Source organism: Stylophora pistillata, chromosome 13 (assembly GCF_964205215.1).
Source record: "Stylophora pistillata chromosome 13, jaStyPist1.2, whole genome shotgun sequence".
Classification (NCBI taxonomy): Eukaryota; Metazoa; Cnidaria; class Anthozoa; order Scleractinia; family Pocilloporidae; genus Stylophora; species Stylophora pistillata.
Window position 1 is genome coordinate 1,582,419 of NC_142531.1, and position 22,582 is coordinate 1,605,000.

General features: G+C 39.8%; 2 protein-coding genes across 2 annotated transcripts; both read right to left on the minus strand.

Annotated features, from left to right (window-relative positions):
• Positions 1-1,559: 1,559 nt before the first annotated feature.
• On the minus strand, positions 1,560-10,397 carry LOC111345701 (beta-1,4-N-acetylgalactosaminyltransferase 3-like). The gene is made up of 3 exons (XM_022952987.2): positions 9,226-10,397; positions 7,001-7,520; positions 1,560-6,331 (listed from the first exon to the last, which is right to left on the minus strand). Exons 1-3 carry the CDS (start codon positions 10,257-10,259, stop codon positions 5,987-5,989), a joined length of 1,899 nt encoding a protein of 632 aa, XP_022808722.2. The 5' UTR covers positions 10,260-10,397; the 3' UTR covers positions 1,560-5,986.
• Positions 10,398-12,890: 2,493 nt separating this feature from the next.
• On the minus strand, positions 12,891-19,686 carry LOC111345576 (N-acetyl-beta-glucosaminyl-glycoprotein 4-beta-N-acetylgalactosaminyltransferase 1). The gene is made up of 3 exons (XM_022952864.2): positions 17,773-19,686; positions 14,791-15,310; positions 12,891-14,002 (listed from the first exon to the last, which is right to left on the minus strand). Exons 1-3 carry the CDS (start codon positions 18,876-18,878, stop codon positions 13,664-13,666), a joined length of 1,965 nt encoding a protein of 654 aa, XP_022808599.2. The 5' UTR covers positions 18,879-19,686; the 3' UTR covers positions 12,891-13,663.
• Positions 19,687-22,582: the final 2,896 nt, after the last annotated feature.

Below are 22,582 nucleotides of genomic sequence, written 5' to 3' on the forward strand. Positions count from 1 at the left end.
GGGATGCAAAGCTGGACTGGCTGAGTCATGCTCACATATCGCGAGTGTTTTATTTATGTTAGAGGCAACTACCAGAATTCATGGCAAGGTCGCTGGGTGTCACGAAAACTCAGACACCGAAAACTCAGGTCCCTCGAAGTGTTCTCCAAGCTTCCGAAGTGCTCCATAATTCGATAGTGCATAGCATAAAGCATGAACCAATGTTTTTATAATATAACCGGTGGAATAATGCAACAAATCCGACGCGAAAGACGAACAACAATATCAAGAGTGATTCTTCAGTGAGGCGAATCGTGACGGCGCTGATGCCGAGTCTTCTTCTGCGTTGTTTTTCTCTTTCTGCCTCATTTAAGAACTCTAGCCCAAGGGTCGCAAAATTGTCTTCGTTTTGGGACTGGTGGGCCGAGTCTCTGTTTGTATCTATTATTATCGCGAAATATTTAAGAATTTTAACAGAGCGACAACAAGGATCTGTGCGACGAAGTACAAAAAGGTAAACAAACGTCCCTTTCGGCTCGTCAAAATCACGCCACATTTTAATACTTTGGTGTTGGAGCGAGCGCATTTGATCCCGTTAACTGTGAATGAAAAGTTCAAAATTAACGAGAAAAATGGAGGAAATCTAAGCTAAATGAAGTCTTGTGTCACTCTAAAATGTTTTAATACTCAACCATAGGACGATTTTGCGAAACGTGCAACTTGCGGCCTTGCTTTTGCTGCTTCAGTTGGATGAAGACCCAAAAGGTCAAAATACACGAGGGATTACCAGGAGTGATCATTAGTCGAGTTTATCTCTTGAATTTTCGAGGAGTCTGAGTTTTCGGGGTGTGAGTTTTCGCGACACCCCAAGCTTACTTGCACTCAGGTAAAATGCTCATGGATTTTGCCGACATAGGTCAATGAAGTGCCGTATGCGAGGGCTAAAGACATCGATTTCTCATCGGCTAAGAAGCCCAAAGAAAAGCTCGACCAAAAAATCGAGGATCTACAACAGCCGCAAGCCTCGAACAATACAACAACTTCTAGTTCCTCCTATTCTTCGCCTTGATTTGTGATGATCTTTGGTATAGCGCATTAGATCATATATATATATATAATGAATTTTGCGCTCTAGAAATAATAAAATTATTAAATTATTATACGAAAAAATCCTTAGTCTTTATGCTTTCCACTTTTGATCGAACAGCCAACAATAATGCATAAAACCATCCCTTCTTTCTCACATGAACTCTTCGTTAGATACAGTTTGTTTACGCTGAGGAACACCAAGATGGCGGATAGTAACCGTTGCTAAGGTATTGGTCACGTGGGTGAAACCCAAGGATAGAAACAAGTCATATTTTTTTTTACTATGCGTTAGGGCTGTAACCAGGAAAGGGGGGGGGGGGGGGGGGGGGAAGGGGGGCACAGAGTGCACGTGCGCCCTCCCATGAAACTAAAAGTTCCGCTGATCCGTGATCATTACAATTATAGCTGTTTCCAAAGATAATAGAAATTGGGTATAAGCAGTGGCAGTGTTCTGTCATTGCAAAAATGCACCATCCCGGTAAAATCCCTGGTTACGGTCCTGTAATACGAGTATTTTATTTTCCTGTAAAACAGTGTTTTCCAATTTTAAAGAAAGTTCGTAATTTATACTTAAAAGTACTAATAAAATCATAGAAATAGAATTGGAATTTCGGTTTACTGAGGTTTTCCGGTTATAAAGTTTGCACTCCGTTATATCATATTACATGTCAGAAAACTCTACACATGTCAGAACATTCTCCACAAGTACTATCATCCAAAATCAATTTAATTTTACAACCACTGTACGTTCAACATAGTGTAGTATAATAGTGCTTTTTATCAGTTTATTCCTTGTAGTAAACAAGCTCCCAAGGTAGAAGATAAAACACCTTTCCTTTTGTTCGTGATAGGATGTTAACCAAACGGGAACAGCTAATTTGAAAGCTATGAAGTTACTACATTATTTGTAGCAGGCTTCCTATATGACTGCCTTCTGAACAGATTTGGTTTGGTATTTTCTAAGCCGTGATAGAGAAAAGTCTATCGTTTAAAAAGCGGTGGTTCGAAAAAAAGAAAAAAGTTTGCTGTATCCGTGACTGGTATATTACATTTACTATCCTGCTAAATGTAACGGTCGAATGAATTATAGTTCAATGCATCAATTCCGTAAGCAAGAGTACGGGCTGCGATACTTTTGTGTTTTTCAAAGTTTAATTTTCCTTCCACTTGCTTCTTTGTTTTTTCACTCGCTTGCATTCTGAGCTCCCGTGCAAAGCGCGAGTTAACAACATGATTGTATAAATGTGCAATCGGTGAGAAGAAAATAATCATGGTAACAATTCGAAAAGAGATCTTCTGACGATTCAAGTACTAGTAAAACCATGGTAAAACAAAGGGAAAAACATATGCACGCACCCAAACAGCTTTCTCGTGTCGTTGAAGTGTGAGACGTGCCTGACAAATATATTCCTGGGGGCTCCTATGAGAACTTTTGGCAAGGACCTGATCACCATGGAATATCATTGGTAGACGTAAGAGCGAATCCTATTGGTTACGACGTATGTGGACAGTTCTACCACGGAGGTCCAAACTGCCACATTACAGAAATGTACCCTGGAGAGGATGTGGGTACAAGATTGATTAAAGGGGTGAAAATGCAATTTTGCTTTTAGAATTTACTTTTTAAACTACTTGCAAAAGATTGGATTGACTTTTTATCTAGCTATGTTTTCGAAACTCAATATCTATTTTTTGTTTACAATAATTTTCTATTTTTCTTTCTTAAATGGATCTGAATAAATTTAATTTATTAGATGAGGTACATTTCCTGCAAAGACACGCGGAAAAACGGAAAAATCCTTCCTTTTTGATGCCTAATAGCTCGAACACCACTCCTTTTCTTCGAGTATTTGAATACTCAAATAATGAACTTCGAGTGAAAGACTTTAAAAAAAAATTCATTAAAGAATTCTGTAGATCCAGTAACTACCTTAAAATGAAGAGGAAAAAACCTATGTAAAAGGACAAACGCTGAGTCAAAAATCGAAGTTAGTTCGTCAAGTATGGGTCTGTAATGTAATCGAACATGAAATGACGTCAAAAATGATCCAAAACCAAGTGAACCATGGCTTTACATTTGAGAAAAAAGAATAGGCAAATGAAACTTCCAGAGGGTCCTGAAGGAGCCATTTTTAGGGGCTGGGAAATGGGATTTTATTACATACATACATACGTTAATTGACCACTCCTCATGGGGGCTTTACAGGGCCAATTCCCACCCAGAAACCACCCCAGGGGAGGACATCCATCACACAGTAATCTCGCGCGTGGGAAATTAACGTCTCCTACCCCTAGCCCTGCAGGAGACGGGACCTCCATTTATTCGTCCCTATCCGAGAAGACTAGAGTATCTAACCATTTCTTGATGTTATAGAAAGGTAGCATATTCTTCTCACTTGTTTTAAGACCTTGAGTGTTGGTCCGGCCGGGACTCGAACCCTCGACCTCCCGCACAACAGTCCAGAGCTCTATCCATTGAGCTAACTGGGTGGGATTCATAAACACAAAAACAATAAAACAATAAAAGAATGAGAATGGGATTTATATTTGAGAAAAATAGGCTGGGATTGTGAATTTGAACTGGTATTTCAATAACATTTTGGCTGGGAAAATGGGATTAGGACCCCCCCCTTCAGGACACTCCTTCCAAGAATGTCAAAAATAATATTTTCTTCTACTCTTGTATTAATTTGTATTCTGTTGTTAATTCCCGAATAGAGATGTAACTCAGAACTAGTAATTCTACAGCAAAAACAAGGGTTTTCATTTAAGAATTAGAGTAGCAGGAGAATGGGAAGAAGTAGCAGGAGAGGCAGTCTGAATGAGCAAAGCTCTTTCATGGTGCAAGCTTTGCTTGTTCCCTCTAGGGGGATCTGGGGCCTGCCCCCACCCCCCAAGGAAAAATGTGGATTTTTAAAACCTCTGAGATGTTCTTTCCTGTTGTCTAAGGTACAATTTTGTTCCCAGTTGCTGATTTTAAAACAATGTATTACCTAACGATATTTTATTCTTTGAATTTGGTTAGCAAGCAAGTAAGTAAGGTTCAATCAAGACCTCTAACCTTTTTACTCCTCAAGTCATATCAAATAGGTCACAATCTACCTCCCCAAATAATATACACTGCACCATTAAATGATGGCTTGGGAGGGCTAGTGATGGTAAAAGACGGCTAAGGATGGCTATAAATGGCTGGGGAGGGCTAGGGATGGTACATGATGGCTGGGTATGGCTATGGATGGTAAAGGATGGCTGGGATGGATAGAGATGGTAAAAGATGGATAGGGATGGTAAAGGATGGATAGGGATGGTAAATGATGGCTAGGGATGGTAAAGGATGGCTAGGGATGGTAAAGAATGGCTAGGGATGGATAGAGATGGTAAGGACGGCTGGGTATGGCAAGGGATGGTAAAGGATGGCTAGGGATGGTAAATGATGGATAGGGAAAGTAAAGGATGGATAGGGATGGTAAAGAATGGCTAGGGATGGATAGAGATGGTGAAGGACGGCTAGGTATGGCAAGGGATGGTAAAGGATGGCTAGGGATGGTAAATGATGGATAGGGATGGTAAAGGATGGATAGGGATGGTAAAGGAAGGAGAGGGATGGTAAATGATGGATAGGGATGGCAAACGATGGATATGTCTTCTATATGGCATTCAGCCTTGAAGTACATACCCTGAGTCAGGCCGAGTAAAATTAAGGATTGATATCACGCGTGTTTTCAGAGGTTGCTGAAGTTGCCTGAGTCGCGCAGCGACGAGGGCAATTTCTGCATATAATATAAGGGGCAGAATGTTTTCTTACTGATCTCGTGCTAAACGGGACGCCATTGTTACAAAACAAACAGAAATTTCTTTACTTTGTCAGCCGTTACTAAGCGATTTTCAGCTAATCACTTACAAGTAATTTTGTCCGGGGCAATTACAAAAATTAAGAAAAAATGCCCTCTGTCTTGACCAATCACAATTCAGTAATTTTGCCCCTTATATGATAAAATTTGAAATTGCCGTGAGTAAATTGAAATTGAAATTGCCATGGCCAAATTGAAATTTGCCGTGGCCAAGTTGAAATTGCTGTGGCCAAATGGAAATTGCCGTGGCCAAGTTGAAATTGCCGTGGCCAAATTGAAATTGCCGTGGCCAAATTGAAATTGCCGTGACACTTTTGGGCCACTGTAATTATCCCATGTGTGAGAGGCTAGTAAGTCCAGAACAATAGCAATTCAAATTGGACGCCATATTTCAATTTGGTGTATAGTGGTGTACAACAGATGGAAATAGTTTTTAAATGATGGTCTCAGGAAATCCATGAAAAAGATGATCAGTGGTGATACAAATCCTAAACTTGAAAGTCCATTTACATTCTTGTAGATCTCCATTCTTATATTGTTTTCAAAAACTCAACATTCTTACATAAATAGGTGGTAATTTCTGTATACAAAACATAAAATATTGTGGGCACTCTGATTGGTCAGAGATCAATAATTGTTCACTGTATTATATAGCTATTTATAAGAAGCAATAGACTCCACTTTCTATCAGTTCACCAATGTATGATAACCTTCTTGGGGTAATTACAGAACACTAGTAATGCTTGTTAGTACATCCCTTTCTCTCATTTTTCCAACATTCTGTATAGCTAATGGTGGGGTTCATTTCTAGAAAAGACCAGGTAATTCAAGAGGCCAGCCCAAAAGGTGGTTTTTGTTTACTGTGTTTCATTCAAGGTGCAGATATTGGTAGCTAAGAAATGTAAACAATGAAAAATATCAGGAGATGAAACAGAAGACCTGATTTTTTACCCAACACCTGCACTCTACTTCCCTTGGTTAGATTTGAAAATATCATTTTGGGTTCATAAAGTGACTTTTGAGAAAAGGGTAAAATAATAGAAAGTGCAGTCTATTGTTTAAAGACATCACCGCCAGTATCTGTCTGTAGAGTCACTTAGCTGATTACGATGACTGGCATCAGACCACATGCCTTTTTTGCTGTGGAAATAATGAAATAAATTAACCATCTTAAGTCTCTCTATCTCCATGCCATTCATCAAAATGCGATCGCAGATCTCCCAATCTTCTCCACCCCATTTGTTCTTGAACTCTTTTACATTCATGCCTCCAATTCTGTCCCAGTCACTTTTGTACATTCCCATCAAACCATAACCATAGGTCTCCCAAAAGCCCACAGGACGGCTTGCTGTGGCCCCACAAGACAGGCGGATAAGCAAAGGGCTATAAGCAATCTTGCGCTGAACACAGTGCTGAATAAAAAAGAAGAGGGTAGAGTTACAAATAAGGAGAGGGTAAATTTTTGCCTTGATTATCTTATAAATAAAGATATTTATGCTTCCTTGAATTATTGTAAATAAGCAACTCTTAAAGAAAGATGTTATTTATGTTATTGCAAGTGATAGACAAAGGAAAAAGTCTTAGTTCCCTAAAATGATTTAAACCTTTTGGGGTCTCACATTTGTGACAAAATGTATAACATATTTTTTAACAGACTTAAAAAACTCACAATAATTCAGTATTTGAAGATGACAACAATTTAAGGTGAGAAAAATCAAAAGTAAGGTTTCTAACAATTTTAACTCCTTGTGCTTGAAGATTAGATCAACAGAAGACAATTACTTCTCCCCAAATAATGAATACACTTTTAGAAAAACTGGTGCTAAGGATACAAGTTTTTAGGGATGGGTTAGAGGGAAGGATAAGCAAAAGAATGGAGGAGTCTTGTTCTCTCTTTCTTCCCATTTGCATCCCTTAATAATTTTTGCTCTATTTTTTTTCCAACACCAGCTCTCCAGGCTATGGAAATTTTACCTTTACAACTCACCTCACAGGCTAGTCCAGGACAGGAAAAGGTTGGGGAAGGAGACTGTTGATAACCTATTCCCCAGAAGGAGTAAAAGGTGTAACTCTTAACTCACCTTTCTGACATCATCTAGAAAATAGTTGGGAAGATCCAAATGAAGATCCATAACAAACACAATTGAGTTCGGATTTTTAACCATATTGGCAGCCAACTGTAGCCCCCAGGCCTTTTTAAATCCCTCATGAAGTCTAACATGCTGATAATGTGGGATTCCACTCTTCTTCAAAGCCTCTTTCAAGTCAACATCAACACCATCAAATTCTGTAACAACTACATTAAAATTTGAATCATTGGTTTTTTTAAATATTCTTGACATGTGATTAAGAAAATGGAGGATCCAGTTTCCTTGTTTGTTCCCAGTGGTGAGAAGGATGTTGATGACAGCACTCTTGTTCCATGCCACACCTTCAGGGGTGCATAAAGAATGTGCATCCCAGGGCCTGTACACATATTCAGAGAATCTTAAATGTTTCCCACTTGAAATTTCTTTAAGTTCTAGTTCCACCAAATACCTGTCTCCTGTACCTTGATCATGATTTTGTTCCACGTTTAAGGTTTTCTCAAAAGAATACTTCCTACAGAAATCAAGAGACAAAAACCCAAAATTTTAAAATCACAATAAGACAGGTTGAAGACTGACACACAGTCTGATGTTTGCTAATGATGAATGTTGCTAAAGGTTTATTGACTCCAGACCCAAAATTCAACATTCAAGCACTTGCATAAAGTCATATTCTTGAGTTTGGCTTTTAAATCTCATATTGCCTCTCCCCATTCATTAGGGATCTAACATTATTTACAGGGAGGGGGGGGGGGGGGCTGGTGGAAATGAGATATAAACTTCTCAAAAACTTTAAGTTTCCCCCCCCATAATTCTTTAAATTAATTTTTTGGCACTCAAAAGAATGATCTACGATACTATACCAAAACATTTTATGTAAACCAAAATGAAATGTTATGAAGAATACCACCCTACCTTTTTTTAAAAGTGATGCACAAGGAGATGAAAGTGACTGAGAGGAAAGCAGTGAATCTGAGGATGAAATACTTTAAGGACTTTGAATTGTCAACCATTTGTTTAGATTGAGATTGAGTCTTTTGTTTATCAGAGTCTCCAATTAAAACATAAAAAGTCAATTTTGCTGGTATTGATATTGCAGAATTTTTGTTTGGCCCCCCCTTTTCATGTGCACACAAATTTTTGGTCCCCCCTCATTTCCACCAGCCCCCCCTTCCCTGTAAATAATGTTAGGTCCCTTAGGTCCCTTAGGTCCCACTAACAATAGGATCACAAGAGAAACATCTTTAAACACCTCTCAAAATAAAATGTCTTTCCAGACAGAAATAATTGTTTTCAGTTTACAGTGAGTTTGCCTCATTGCAATTTCGTCCCCCCCGACATAAAACAAGTTCACACACCCCCCTTTACCAAATCCCCAGTAGATGATTCTTTATAGTTCACCACTAAATTTTCTCCGGTTCTTATTGGTTTAAATCGATCACGTGACACGATAGTGTTCATCCGTGGAGAGATACTATCAGCCCATAGTGCCCGCCCGCAGAAAATACCCGGATGGATAGTGCCCGTCCGCGGAAAATAACTGGATTGATAGTACTCATCTGTGAAAAGTTTTGAATAGTTTGATGGCCGCGAAGTTAGGCAGATTGGAAAAACAGTGACTTTTCAATTTTGACAGGTATAATGTTTTATTTAGCCTGTGTACGGTTGCAAATTATTGACATTTGTGACAAGCTGTAGGCGCGGAAGAAATTTAGTGGTGAACAATAAAAACAATAGAATGTTTATGTCTCGGAACTATTGGTCTGATAGTTGCCCCTTGGAAATTTGATGTTCTTAAAACTAGCATATTTGTTTTAAGAACATAAAATTTCCGCGGGGCAACTATCAGCAGATAGTTCTTCGACAGAAACACTCTATTGTTTAAATAGAAACTACAACTGACACTTTCTTGTGAACACCATAAAGGTGGGGGTGAACTTGTTTTACACTGAGGGACAAACTTGCAAAAGTGATTTGGGGCAACTTGCAAGGGGGCAAATTCATGCAATTTTCCAAAGATATTCACAAATTCTTTATTCTCTTCACTTGTTTACTTAATTTTGCATTGATATTGTAAGGAGAAATTCTGTATTTGCCATTTATGGGAGTTAAGGGGTTGAAGGAATTACAACTACAACAAGTATTTTTATACCTCTCCTTCAGGATTTTTGTATGAAGAATACTCAGGAAAAAAAAAAACAAAAACTCTAGACAATTACCCAGGATGCTTGCTCTCTATCTGCTTCCAAACTTGAGACACTACACTCTTTGCTGCCTCTTCATTCATCATGTCATTTCCAAAGCTTATAAAACCTTTCTTTTTATCCATCATCCCTGCTGTAATATCTGAAAAGTCGCTAGGGTAAACTGAGGTGTAATGAGTCTCCCACATTGCCTGATATCTGTTTAAAGGTTCTTTCACGATATAGGATGGATTATACTGACAAGGAGGAAATAAATGTTTACTGTCTTCTTCTTTCATGAAGGGAAGATGATAGATTTCTGTACGATGTCTCATTTTATTCATGGATGATGGATCCCGATGTCCAATGTGCATAGGGAGGACGTTAATCTCAGAAGCCATCGGATAATTTATCGTGGAGTATGACTTGATGCCACTAAGCAAGGTCGAAGTCTGATCATGTTCAAATGCAAAGAGAGCATTTGATGGTATATCTCTTGGTTCGTCTTCCCATTTAGACGATCGCCATTTAAGTTGAAGAAAATTATCATTCCACCAATAATGGTGGCCATGTTTAAGTAAAATTTCCATATAGTAGCGCTTTCCAGCTAATAATGGAATCGAATCTTGCTCGCGTGCACGGTTAAAAGTTGTCCATGATGTTACATTTGCAATTAACTTGCTGTTTTCGGGATTTGAATCCCGACTCAACCATAGTTCTGACGATCCGCTTGACGCTAATTGAAAAATGTAGCTCCCGGATTCATCAGGAGAAAGAAATCCATACAATCGTAATCCAAAATTCTCGAACTCTCTTGTGAAATGCATCTGCAATCTCTCCGCTTTTAAACGCACTGCCGGAGCGTGGGGAAACAAAGGGAATTCTTTCAGCGATCGCATATCCGAGCCACAGATTTCTTTCCAAACTGCGACGTTCAAACCTTTATCATTAGCAGCCACTTGATATACATTTCTATTTCTTCCCTTTTTAAGAAACTTTACCAACATGATGACTGTAGCGGCACTTACAAGGAGCATCACAAGGACCTTCTTTCTTTCTCTTCTCAACATCTTCGTCAAAATGTCGACTTGAAGTTTCAAAATCTCAAAATAAAGCCTTTGAAGGTCTGACCTTGGTTAATACAGGTGTGCAACAACAGCATACGTTTAGTCGAAACTGCAACATCGACAGGTAAGAATTATCAAGTACTTCGTTGTGTAAGACGAGGTATGATGTCGTCATCAACAGTTGAGATTATCTGCTCAGTCACGCCTCAGCGTCGATGCTTAAACATTTCCCTCTCCCTTCCCAGGGGCAACCCTCGGGCATATTAACTTCTGAGCTGTTCAAATGCATATGACGACAAAATGCCCGTGTGTTGCGGAGGGTTGGGGGGGGGGGGGTGTTGAGGCTCGATTGATCGGCGCGTTAAGTGTAGCATCTACTTTATTTTGATAATAGAAACCTAAGTTGATTTAGACAATGTAGCAGTGTAGGTCTCAATCCGGCGAAACCAAACAATCCACTCTCTTACTATTCATAATTTTAAGAAGTGTTCTGGCTTGTTCCCCAGATGCAATACTTCAGACAGACAGTAGCAACTCTTATTATCCAACTGTGTTTCGCAGGGCACAAATAACGCGCTAAACGAGTACAAATATCACGCGATATTTCTACTCCAAATATATCCGCGAAATTCGCCTACACTGAAATAACAATTTCCCGTGTTGGATAATAAATCTCTTATTAGACGTTTTGTTCTGTAGCATCGCTTAGTATTTTTACTCGTTGTTTGTATTTTGACTCGCCCTATGGGCTCGTCAAAATACGGCACTACTCGTAAGAATACTCAGCGATACTACACAACAAAACGTCTAATAAGATTTGTTTACATTTGATCTAGTTTACAGCGTCACCACATCACCAACTCTGGCTTCTTCTAACCAGAAGTCCTGTATATAATAAATTGAACACAGCTTTGCATACGGGGTGTTCCCGGCCCCGCCCCGCCCCACCGACAGATATCGGGGTTTACTTGGATGTCTTTCCAATCCTCGATAATTAATTCCGTCTTCGACAACGAAAGCCTAAAAGTTATTATCGGCATCAAAACCGTACTTCTATGGCCTAAGACGCTGGGGAACTGGCCCCCCTGGCGAACTCACTCACGGCAACGTTTGCGCACTCGCCTCAGACCTTGATAAACAGACCTGTTGGCGAAAGACCTGCCGGCAACCTTCCACTCAAATGTTCTCTTCAGATACCGAGGAAAACAAGCATGGAAAACCATATCAAGATTAAAGAAATATTTTCTAAGAAATTATATTGTCTTGGAGCCTGAATTCTAAATTGAAAGTGTTTGCATTATAGGATTCACACTCGCGCTACATCTCAATTTAGTTCCTATTCACTGTCCGGGACAACTGAAAATCCATGGTAATGTCCTTTAAATCCAACAAGCCAACCATCAAAGATCTATTGTTAGGGCCAGAAAACCCCACATTTTTCCGCCCTCAGATTTCTCTTATGTTCTTGGCCAGGCACCTACGATGGTCGAAATTCATACATTCTTTGATGACTAGAAATCCGATGTAATTTGAAAACTTTAGTCATGGCTCGGAGACTTGACTGGGATGGAGAAGTTCAAGTGTGACTCTCCGTAACAGTGATTTCAATATTGTGCGTGAAGACGAATTTCACATGTAACACCGTGTTGTATGTATATTAGAGCGTCCGTCATGTATATTATTTGACAGCTTACGTGGCTGGTATACGAAAAAGGAATGGGTAAGAATTGAATTTATTTGAGTGCGACCGTTGCGGTCTAGGTAGGAACCTGATCCTCTAATATCCCAGGGATCGAGCTTTGGGCTAACTGTCTTCTGGTATTATGAACACGCGATCGGTAAGGCCCATAAATACTGAGAACTGAGACCACGAGACTACGCCCAGTCGCCTTCCACGCAGCATTGCTATTGATACTACTTATCATCACCAGCGAAAGACAGATTACCGCTGACTTTTTAACTGGTTACCTTACAAGGATGGAGGCAAAATTTCCCGAAGCAGGCGTAATATTGGGTGGATACTTGAAATAGGCAAAGTGACTCAGTGCTCACGGACCAATTCTATGTCTTACCAAAGGTTCAGCCAGAGGCGACCGGACTTCACAAACAATTCTCACTAACTTGGTGCGTTTCGACCCTTTGTAAAAGTAGTTGGCTCAATGGTAAGGTGCTACGGCGAGGGGAAAGGGGGACGGGGCCTGAAGTTTGTCATTTTTATCGCGAAACGCAAGAATTCTTAATTTCACGCCGAAGACAGAAGCGCGAAAGACGGAGACAAGGCAGTCGAACATTCTATGATGTCCTCGAGGAGAGCCAGTAAGGGCTTCTACTTGGGTCACTTTTCATCGCTGTTTTTTCTCCACCGTGTTATGGTTTTGCTCACAGTTACAGCTTATGTCATGTGTAAAATTTCCCAGGGTATTTGTTCTAAGCTAATTTCGAAAAACTGCTGACTTATTTACAACTTCTCAAAACTTTTCTTGCTAAAAGCTTTTGCTAGCTTTCTGCTCTTTCAGTTTTTTTCCCTTCAACCCCATGCATCCTTACATCAATATCTACATTCTCCAAACTCTTCTCTATACATTTCCTTTAACGCTGACAAGGAGAATCTGTATAACAATCAAAACTTCTTACTTCGTCGATCATTTCCTTTATTCTCATGATCTTAATGAATGATTCAGCCGTATTATTGTATGGAGAAATCAGATGCTGGTCACTCCCAGGCTTACAACATTGTGACACCCCTTAAAACTATAGCGTGTAAAAAAAAAATGTTTCTTTTATAGTTCTCATCAACTGAAGAAAACACAATTGAAGTAACGAAAAAACGAAGTGCAGGTTTAAAAAAAAAGAGAAAAATGAATACATATTTTCTTTTCTGTAGTATTTTTAACTATACATGATCATCAAAATTTAAATAAGGTAGATAAAGTAAAAGCTTGTTATCTTTATATTTGGCGCAACCCCCTCAAGGATTTCGAACTATTCGTATCTGTAACAAAATTCTCGATTCCGATTGGTTATCGGCCGTTCGATGTCACGTGGATATCCAGTGGGGCTGTCCAATCACAAGATAACAAGCAATTTGAAAGTATCAAACTCGATATTTGTTTCATATATTGGAAAAAAAAAAAAATATATATATATGTATATATACGACTATTGGTTTTATTAAATCGAGGGTAATTTGTTCCATAAATTCATAGATTGTATACTTCTTATTATTTCCTTTTCACGACGCATACATATAAACTCAATAAAAGTCGATGAATTCTTGCCTTCCGCCAATTATTAATGAGAAAATAATCTTATTCTTAAGCTAAAATATACGAAAATCTTATCGTCACTTTGATAGTCCCAAGCATATATGTTTGCATTCCGGATAAAAACCACACTCATTTATTATGTCAGGATAGGGCAGCGTACTCAGAAACATCTGTGTCATTCCTAACATCAGACCACATGCCTTTTCTGGTGTGGTAATAGTGGAACAAATGAACCATCTTTAGTCTCTCTATTTCCATACCATTCATCAAAATACGATCGCAGATCTCCCAATCTTCTCCACCCCATTTGTTCTTGAACTCTTTCACATTCATCCCTCCAATTCTGTTCCAGTCACTTTTGTACATGCCCATCAAACCGTAACCGAAGTGTTCCCAGTAGCCTCTGGGATGCCGTGCCGTCGCCCCACAAGATAGTCGAGTGAGTAAAGGACTGTAAGCGATCTTGCCTTGAACACAGTGCTGCAGAAAAACACCAAAAACATGTTTTTAAAAATACAGATTTGAACTTCGAATCTTCTGTCTGCTAATACGCTAACGAGAAAATTTAACCGTTCCAAATTCAGATCTACTGAAAACGGAACATGTGGAAAGCCTTTCTTATACGGGCGCAGCAATTCATGTAACAATCTGGCAACAAAGGAAATAACTTGTTCACAGACCCCTCTCTTTTGCCCTAGATCCACATTCAATGGGTAAGCCAGGTAAGAGCCACGAGCGTAAGAGCATAGATGCTGGAGGAGGGGAAATGAGAAAATATACGCTCTTGCGTTCCTCGCTCCCTTGCCTAACCGTTTTAAATCAACATCAGCATGTATTTTCTCCATACTGTTCTCTACAAATTTCCTAGAGTCCTGACAAGAAAAATTTGTTCAACCGGCAATCAAAGGCTTCTTTACTTGCCGCTCATTTCTTTTAAACTCATGAGCTTTATGTTTGACCGTTGGCGATATTCTGTGAAGAAATTGGAGGCAGGTCACCCTTCAGGGCCACAGGGACCGGGTTAAGGTATCAGAACAAAAAAAAAAAACCCATGTATCTGATTACCAACCAATGACGAGATTTTTCATAGTTGAGCTATAAGTAACATTTAGTGACGTCCTGCGATCTGCTCAATAAACACCATAATATTCTACTCAGCAGGTTTCTAATTCTCCAATTATCCATACTCACTCCAAGGGTTGTTTTACTTGTCTGATGGACAAGATATGAAAACTAGTAAAAGCGATGCGTACGATATACTCACTAACCTTTCTGACGTCATCTAGAAAATGATAGGGAATATCCAAATGAAGATCCATAACAAACACTATTGAGTTCGGATTTGTAACCATATTGGCAGCCAACTGTAGCCCCCTGGCCTTTTGAAATCTTTCTCGAAGTCTAATATGCCGATAATGTGGGATTCCACTCTTCTTCAGAGCTTCCTTTAAGTCAACATAGATGCCGTCGAATTCAACGATAATTACGTTAAAATTAAAATCCTTGGTCTTATTATGTATTCTTGACATGTGATCAAGAAAATGGAGAGTCCAACGCCCCTGATTATTCCCAGTGGCGAGAAGGATGTTGACAACAGCACTCTTGTTCCATGCCACGGCCACTGGGCTGCACAAAGTATCTGATTCCTTAGGCCGGTACACATACTCAGAGAACCTCAAATGTCTCCTGCTTAAAATTTCTATCAGTTCCAGTTCTACCAAATATCTGTCTCCTTTTTCAGGATCATGATTTTCTTCCACATTCAAGATGTGTTTAAGGGTATACTTCCTATAATAAGAAGAGGAAAAAGGAAAACAAGTGAAAGATGACGTTGTTCAGTGGATGACACAAGCATACATGTTTGGAAATTTTTCAAATACTTTTGATTGGGTGCGGAAATTCAAGGTGGCTAAACAAAAGGGTAGATGGAACACTTCCTAATGTTGGTCTACAACTACAGTAACATCCCAATCAGTTTTAGTTCACGGTGAACTGCCACCCAAAGCCGAACTACTTAATGCAGAGTACCCAGCGCAACATCTTCACCGAATCGGGCAACTAATCTATATTTTTTTCTAGCTACACAGGGGTCAACGATCAAACTGTTGAAATTGTTTATCATTATCACTCCCGTTACAGTCATAGTTTTCGTTTTTACTTTCAATGTCTGCCATGATGGACTTTCTGCTAATACGTGACTCATTCGGACAATCCTTTCGTATGTTGCGCAATCATCCCCAACGATGTGACAGGCCAGATTCTAAAATGCTACACAAAGGAAAGTAACCCGTCACTCCTACATTCCATACCCATGATGCCAAAAGGGAAACGTTTGGCTCTTCGAGTGTATTCATTGTTGCTTAAATCGCCTAAACGGAAGTCTTGACAGTCCCGCCTGTTTTGCGAACGGAAGTTGCTGTAACCATTAAGGTCACAATTTTTACTTCCGATTTCCACTCATGACACCACGAAGCAAAATGGATGCGCTTCCGATTTGAGCAAAAATTTGTTTCCACCTCTTCTAGCTAGAATTGAAGAATACCCGTCCACATCATTTACATGTGTCGGGAGGCTTTGAAGAATGAGGCATAACAGAGTAGATGCTATTCTTATTCAATGACATGTAAACGAGTGGCCGGGTATTCTGAAGTTTCGCCGAATTGAATAAATGAAGTTAATTTTTTACAAAACTATCTATCGAGTTGAGACTGCAGCAATATGAGACTTCTTTCGCCTGGTGAGATTTGGTTTATTAACAATACTAATGAGAATTAATTTTTTATCGAAACAGCTGTTGGGAAATATTGTTTTAAGGCCTCAAGGTTTCGTTTCAATTTTTTAGGTTTTTGCTTAAATGAACGAAAGTGCAAAATGTAAAACAAAGGCCTTTCGTTTTGCTTGATTTCTTTTGTACAATATTTTCCGTCATCTGTTAAGTTTTCTCAATACTGAAACGGCAATTGTCCTAATAATATGCAAAAAGCCAAGTGAGGGCAAAATAAAACATGTTTAAATGCAACTGGTATACCAGTAGGACACCTGTATGCCAAGCTTCGGTTTGGGCTTTCAGACAGATTTTCGATTAAATTCTAACGCCCAAAAAGTTAACTTCTAATATATGCCTACTTTTTAAGGCAACTGCTACACCTTGTCAGAATTGCACAAAAACCTTTTGTTTTGTAAGCAGTTTGCGGTTGCTTGAATACCTCATTAAATTGTATTTTGTCTATGCTTTAAATTCGTTCGAAAAATAAAGGGGAAAAATCCGCAGATTGACCCCAAAGATTCGATCTACCAAAGAAGACAATGACGAAAAAATAGATTGACTTTGGGCCTAGGCTTTATTTTAGAATAATATGGGTTCATGAGGAAATATATCCAGTCAAAGACACAAGACTGATTGTTTTTGTTTTTTTTACTGTCTTATTGCTCAAGGTATTGCAGTCTAATCAAAGTGTCTGTCATAATTACTCGGCAAACAAGCCTCACACATTAAGAGCTGATTGCAAGCGAATTAGTGAACCAGCTTCAAAAAGTTTAAGTAATCAAAATTTTCAAGTGAACATCATTTGCTGATAAGACAGCCGAACAGGTCGCTAATCAAATATATTTTAGCCACGTGCTCATCTGTTTCACAATTTCATTGACTACATATCGTAGTTTTCCGATCCCTATAATCACCACGGTTCCACTTGAACGAGTTGCCGTTTTCTACTTTCTAAACACGAAGGTGTCTGAAGGTGCCTGCATTTTCCCCAAACTAAAGGAAAACTAGGTGCCGCTTCTATATATATTTTTTTAAGTACCCGTGCAAACGGATAGGAAAATTCTATAATTCTAAAACGTGTTCGCGTGTAGGTCGCAAGGAAAATAAATAGACGAGGTGATTGAGGAATTCAAAGAGTCATTTGCGAAAATTCATTGGCGATAGCCTTTCGTTTACAAGGCTACATCGTCTTAGCACAAACGACTGAACCGAGACGAATTTAATACGCTGTCACGTTAGTTGTTGAAGCGAGTCGATCAATCCTTCGCTCGTTCGTTTCGAATGATACTGAAAAGAAATAATCAGGTCAATATCAAGCAATAGCAGTTTCTGTTCTTTCCACGTGAATAACATCGGCAAAAAGCGGAAATCTTTTCAATTCACCAACCACGATGAAACCCATGATAACATTTATGTTTTGAGTTTGACTATCCTAGAAGAAAGGTGAAGGCAAAACAAAACACAAAATATTGAAATAATTTACCTTGGGGACTTGACTTGTAATTGCGTCCAGACACGTACAACAATCTTCCTTGCGGCATTTTCGTCCATCTGATCGTTACCAAAAGTCACAAAATCGTCCGACTCCCAACTTTTTCTCATAATATCTGCATGGTCGTGAGGATAAATTGAGGTATAATGGGTCTCCCACATAGACTGGTATCTACCTAAAGGATTTTTAACTATGTAAGATGGATTATACTGACAAGGAGGGAATAGATCTTTAGTGTCTTCTTCTCTGATGAAGGGAAGAAAATACATTTCTGAACGACGCTTTTCTTCTTCAGTTACAAATGAAGGTTCACTTTGTTGAACGTGCATTGGAAGGATAGTATCCCGATGAACAACTCGCTGATTTAATAACGATTGTAGTTTGATTTTACCAAATACATTCGAATGTTGATCGTCCTCGGATGGTATAAGTACATCTGAAGGAATATCTCTAAAAACTTGTACTTTCCATGCCGAAGATCGCCATTTAATGTGCATGAAATTGAGATTCTCTTCGTCTTGAAGGCCATGTTTATGTAAAATTTCTATGTAGTAACGCTTTCCCGCTGATAAAGAAATGGTATTTCCATCATTTATCCAAGTTGCCCTCGATGTCACATTTCCCATAAGCTTGCATTTTTCGGGGTCTGTATTCGAACTAATCCATAGTTCCGTCGATCCACTCGAAGATAAATGAAAGTTGTAATTCCCAGATTCTAATGGCGAAAGAAATCCGAAGATTCGTAATCCAAAATTTTCTAAGTTTTGTTTCAAGCGTATTCGCAAGGTCGATGTGCTTCGGCGTGATGTCGGCGCGTGAGGGAAAAGCGGGAACTCTTTCAGTGATATAAGTTCATTCCCACAGATTTCTTCCCAAACCGAGACATTTAAGCGTCCTTCCCCAGTGACGAGGCTGAAAGAATTTTTATCAACATTACCGTCTACTGTGAGAAGTTTGGAGCTTTTCCGGAACGAAAGGACGTCCTCTCCATCGGCGATTCTCTCGCCTCGGCGTTTTCTGTTTTTGATAAGGAATAAAACAACGAAAAAAAGAATGGCCCAAGAAAGCAGTAATTTTAGTCTTCGCATGCGGCACATCACAGAAAGAAATATCAATCTACAGACAATTCAGAACGCATTTTGAGAGTACGTTGGGACTTATTGCGTGATCGGAAGTGTTACGGCCTCGTCCCCAAGGCCAGCTTCTCAAATACAAGCTATGTTGCGTGACGGCTCGCTCGATTGCCCAAATAAGAAATTTTCGATTAGAATCGTAGAGAATATACCATGCCAGATATATTTTTCGTGCAACCCAGCCTAAAAAAAGTTACGCGTTACTTGACGTAACAGATAACACAGAAAGCCAAACAATCAGACAAGGTACTAACATGAGAACATGACTCAAACAACTCTTTGCCCGTACATCAATATAGCTACAGATAATAAGAATACACACCGTAACAGATCGTCACAAGCCAGTACACACAGTAACAAGGCGTAACAAGCCGTCACGAGTAGTAACTGGCCGTTACACACCGTAACAGATCGTCACAAGCCAGTACACACAGTAACAAGGCGTAACAAGCCGTCACAAGGAGTAACTGGCCGTTACACACCGTCACAGATCGTCACAAGCCAGTACACACAGTAACAGGCCGTAACAAGCCGTCACAAGGAGTAACTGGCCGTTACACACCGTCACAGATCGTCACAAGCCAGTACACACAGTAACAAGGCGTAACAAGCCGTCACAAGGAGTAACTGGCCGTTACACACCGTCACAGATCGTCACAAGCCAGTACACACAGTAACAGGCCGTAACAAGCCGTCACAAGGAGTAACTGGCCGTTACACACCGTCACAGATCGTCACAAGCCAGTACACACAGTAACAAGGCGTAACAAGCCGTCACAAGGAGTAACTGACCGTTACACACCGTAACAGATCGTCACAAGCCAGTACACACAGTAACCAGCCGTAACAAGCCGTCACAAGGAGTAACTGGCCGTTACACACCGTCACAGATCGTCACAAGCCAGTACACACAGTAACAAGCCGTAACAAGCCGTAACAAGCCGTCACAAACAGTAACTGGCCGTTACACACCGTCACAGATCGTCACAAGCCACTATACACAGTAACAAGCCGTAACAAGGCGTCACAAGCAGTAACTGGCCGTTACACACCGTCACAGATCGTCACAAGCCAGTACACACAGTAACAAGCCGTAACAAGCCGTCACAAGTAGTCCCTGGCCGTTACACACCTTAACAGATCGTCACAAGCTACTACCCACAGTAACAAGCCGTAACAACCCGTCACAAGTAACAACTGCCCGTTACACACCGTCGCAGTCCGCTACACACAGTTAGAACTCAAGAGCGGCAAAGAGGTATCTGGGATCGTCGGGACGTAACAAATCACAATTCTGGCAACGTACAGAAGAGACAGTTGTTTACCTCTTCTCCAGACAAAGAGTGCAGTTGTGTTGGTACTTTGACCAAATTTAGACGGATTCTCTCTGATTGCAGATCTCAGCCCGAGGACACTTTATTTACGTCGCAAGCAGGTTGTGTTCCCTACACCACTGTATGCACCGGTCGTGATCCGAAACGATATGACATGTTAAAAGAAATTTCACCTTTCGCTGTTGTTGTTCCCCTTTGCCTCTGGTTGTTGTGGATAAAGAAGATGAAGAACATTTGCTTTTTGAGTGGTATTTGGCCAATCGTATATAATAATAAACGCATTCTTGAGTGCAAAGGAGGACGCAAAGGGGACCGTCTGTGCATTATGTCAACGTACATATTGTTATGAAGATTATTTCAGTGAAAGGTAAAATAAAAACTAATCAGTTTTAATGGTAATTTTCAACTCAGTGTTTCGTGTGCGAACCACAATGGTTAAGGCAATTGTCTGGTAATAAAGCGTTGACTAAAGAGCGATTATATAATTTGGTTTCAGCGAAAGCATTTGATCCAGTTAACCGATATCTTTGAACGAAAAGCTAAAAATAAACTGGGATACTGGAGAAAATCGAAGCTGAATGAATCGTGTCAAGATTAAATGTTTGACTTTCTTTCGGCCAAAATTTGCCGGAGCTGGTCTTCCGAAAAATTTGCGAAACTTGCAACTTGCGGGTTTTCTTGAACTTTGTTTTTTCTTATGGTAGGATTCGGACCTAAAAGGTCAATGTACATGTTGTACAATCCTTTAAAAGTACGATTGTAGAAGTACCCCGAGCACTAGTAATTGTTATTTCAGCTTTTGATATGTTAAGACAGTTTGCGCGTGATTTTTCTTGGTCTTTCTTCAGCCACCACTGCTTTCGGCTCTTGGATTTGTTTTTCTATGCATTGAGTCCAAGTTTGGAACAGACATCCCTGACGAAGGAGCGATCGGAATATTTTAGGGCCTCAATAAGGTTAAGCAGGCTTTATTCGGGCGCGTTCTCTCTTTTTCGGCCTTCGAAAGCATTCTCTTTAATTTGAATAACGCTTGTTTTCTTTATAACTCACTCGCCATCAAATTGTTAAGTTCAAGGAAGATTTTCCCGTAATTAAACTCGTAATTGTAGTCCTAAATCATTCGGGTTCTTTTAGCAATCATATTTTTATGTGTTAGAAAAAAATAAAAACGTTGTTCACCAGCATAGGTCAGTCCGTATTGGGAACTTGTAAACTGTTCGTATTTCTGAACTATACCATGCCAGATATATTTTTCGTGCAACCCAGACTAAAAAAAGTTAGGCGTTACTTCACGTAACACGTATCAAGTAACACGTAACACAGAAAGCCGAACAATCAGACAAGGTACTAACATGAGAACATGACTCAAACAACTCTTTGCCAGTACATCAATATAGTTACAGATAATAAGAATTTGTAACACACCGTCATACTCCGTAACCAGCCTTTATCCTAAATGCACAAGTTATTATATACCGTAACAAGCGGCAACAGACCGTCACAAGCTACTACACACAGTAACAAGCCGTAACTGGGTGGGGCTGACCGATTTTGCCAAATTTTTTTGAAAGAAAAAGAACCGCGTCCGTTGTGGTCAAAGTTGTCATTTGTGTGTGCGTGTGAAAAAAGATAAAAACCAAAAAGAGCGGAGAATTTGGCCATTTCACAATTTATCCCTCTCTCCATCAGCAAAACAAAAGCAAGCATTTGATTTTGTTGTTCTTGAATAGCTGAAAACAACAGGACTATAATCGCCAGACAAAGTGTTCTGTTTCACCTCCGCCTCCCGGTTAGCTCAATGGATAGAGCGCTGGACTGTTGTGCGGAAGGTCGAGGGTTCGAGCCCCGGCATTTTAACACTCAAGGTCTTAAAATAATTGAGAAGAATATGCTACCTTTCTATAACATCAAGAAATGGTTAGATATTCTAGTCTTCTCGGATAGGGACGAATAAATGGAGGTCCCGTCTCCTACAGGGTTTGGAGTAGGAGACGTTAATTTCCCATGCACGAGATTACTGTGTGATGGATGTCCTCCCCTGGGGTGGGATGGGCGGGTTAGGATTGATTGTCAAGCGCTGTTGATCTGTCATTGTAAATAGCGCTCTATAAGTGATTAATTGTTGTTAATTGTTGTTGTTGGTTAGTCCGCGGGAATGTTTATTTTTGCCGGATGTGAGATTGCCTTGGTGATTGACGTTTCTATTTTAACCCGGTTAAAATGCGACCCTAATTAATGTTGTCAATTTCATGTTTGTTTTCCCGTTGAAAAAATTTGGTTTTTGGTTTTTCGAAATCCGGTGAAATTAAAATTTGACTGCAATGCGACCCCCCC

Excerpts from the sequence above, each read along its gene's own strand:
- LOC111345701 (XM_022952987.2), bottom strand. The coding sequence starts at position 10,259 with ATGTTGAGAAGAGAAAGAAAGAAGGTCCTTGTGATGCTCCTTGTAAGT. Across the intron at positions 7,521-9,225 it reads ATAGAGAGCAAGCATCCTGG|GAAGTATTCTTTTGAGAAAA; the intron begins GTAATTGTCTAG and ends TGATTTCTGTAG. Across the intron at positions 6,332-7,000 it reads TTCTAGATGATGTCAGAAAG|CACTGTGTTCAGCGCAAGAT; the intron begins GTGAGTTAAGAG and ends TTTTTTATTCAG.
- LOC111345576 (XM_022952864.2), bottom strand. The coding sequence starts at position 18,878 with ATGTGCCGCATGCGAAGACTAAAATTACTGCTTTCTTGGGCCATTCTT. Across the intron at positions 15,311-17,772 it reads TTACAAGTCAAGTCCCCAAG|GAAGTATACCCTTAAACACA; the intron begins GTAAATTATTTC and ends TTCTTATTATAG. Across the intron at positions 14,003-14,790 it reads TTCTAGATGACGTCAGAAAG|CACTGTGTTCAAGGCAAGAT; the intron begins GTTAGTGAGTAT and ends GTTTTTCTGCAG.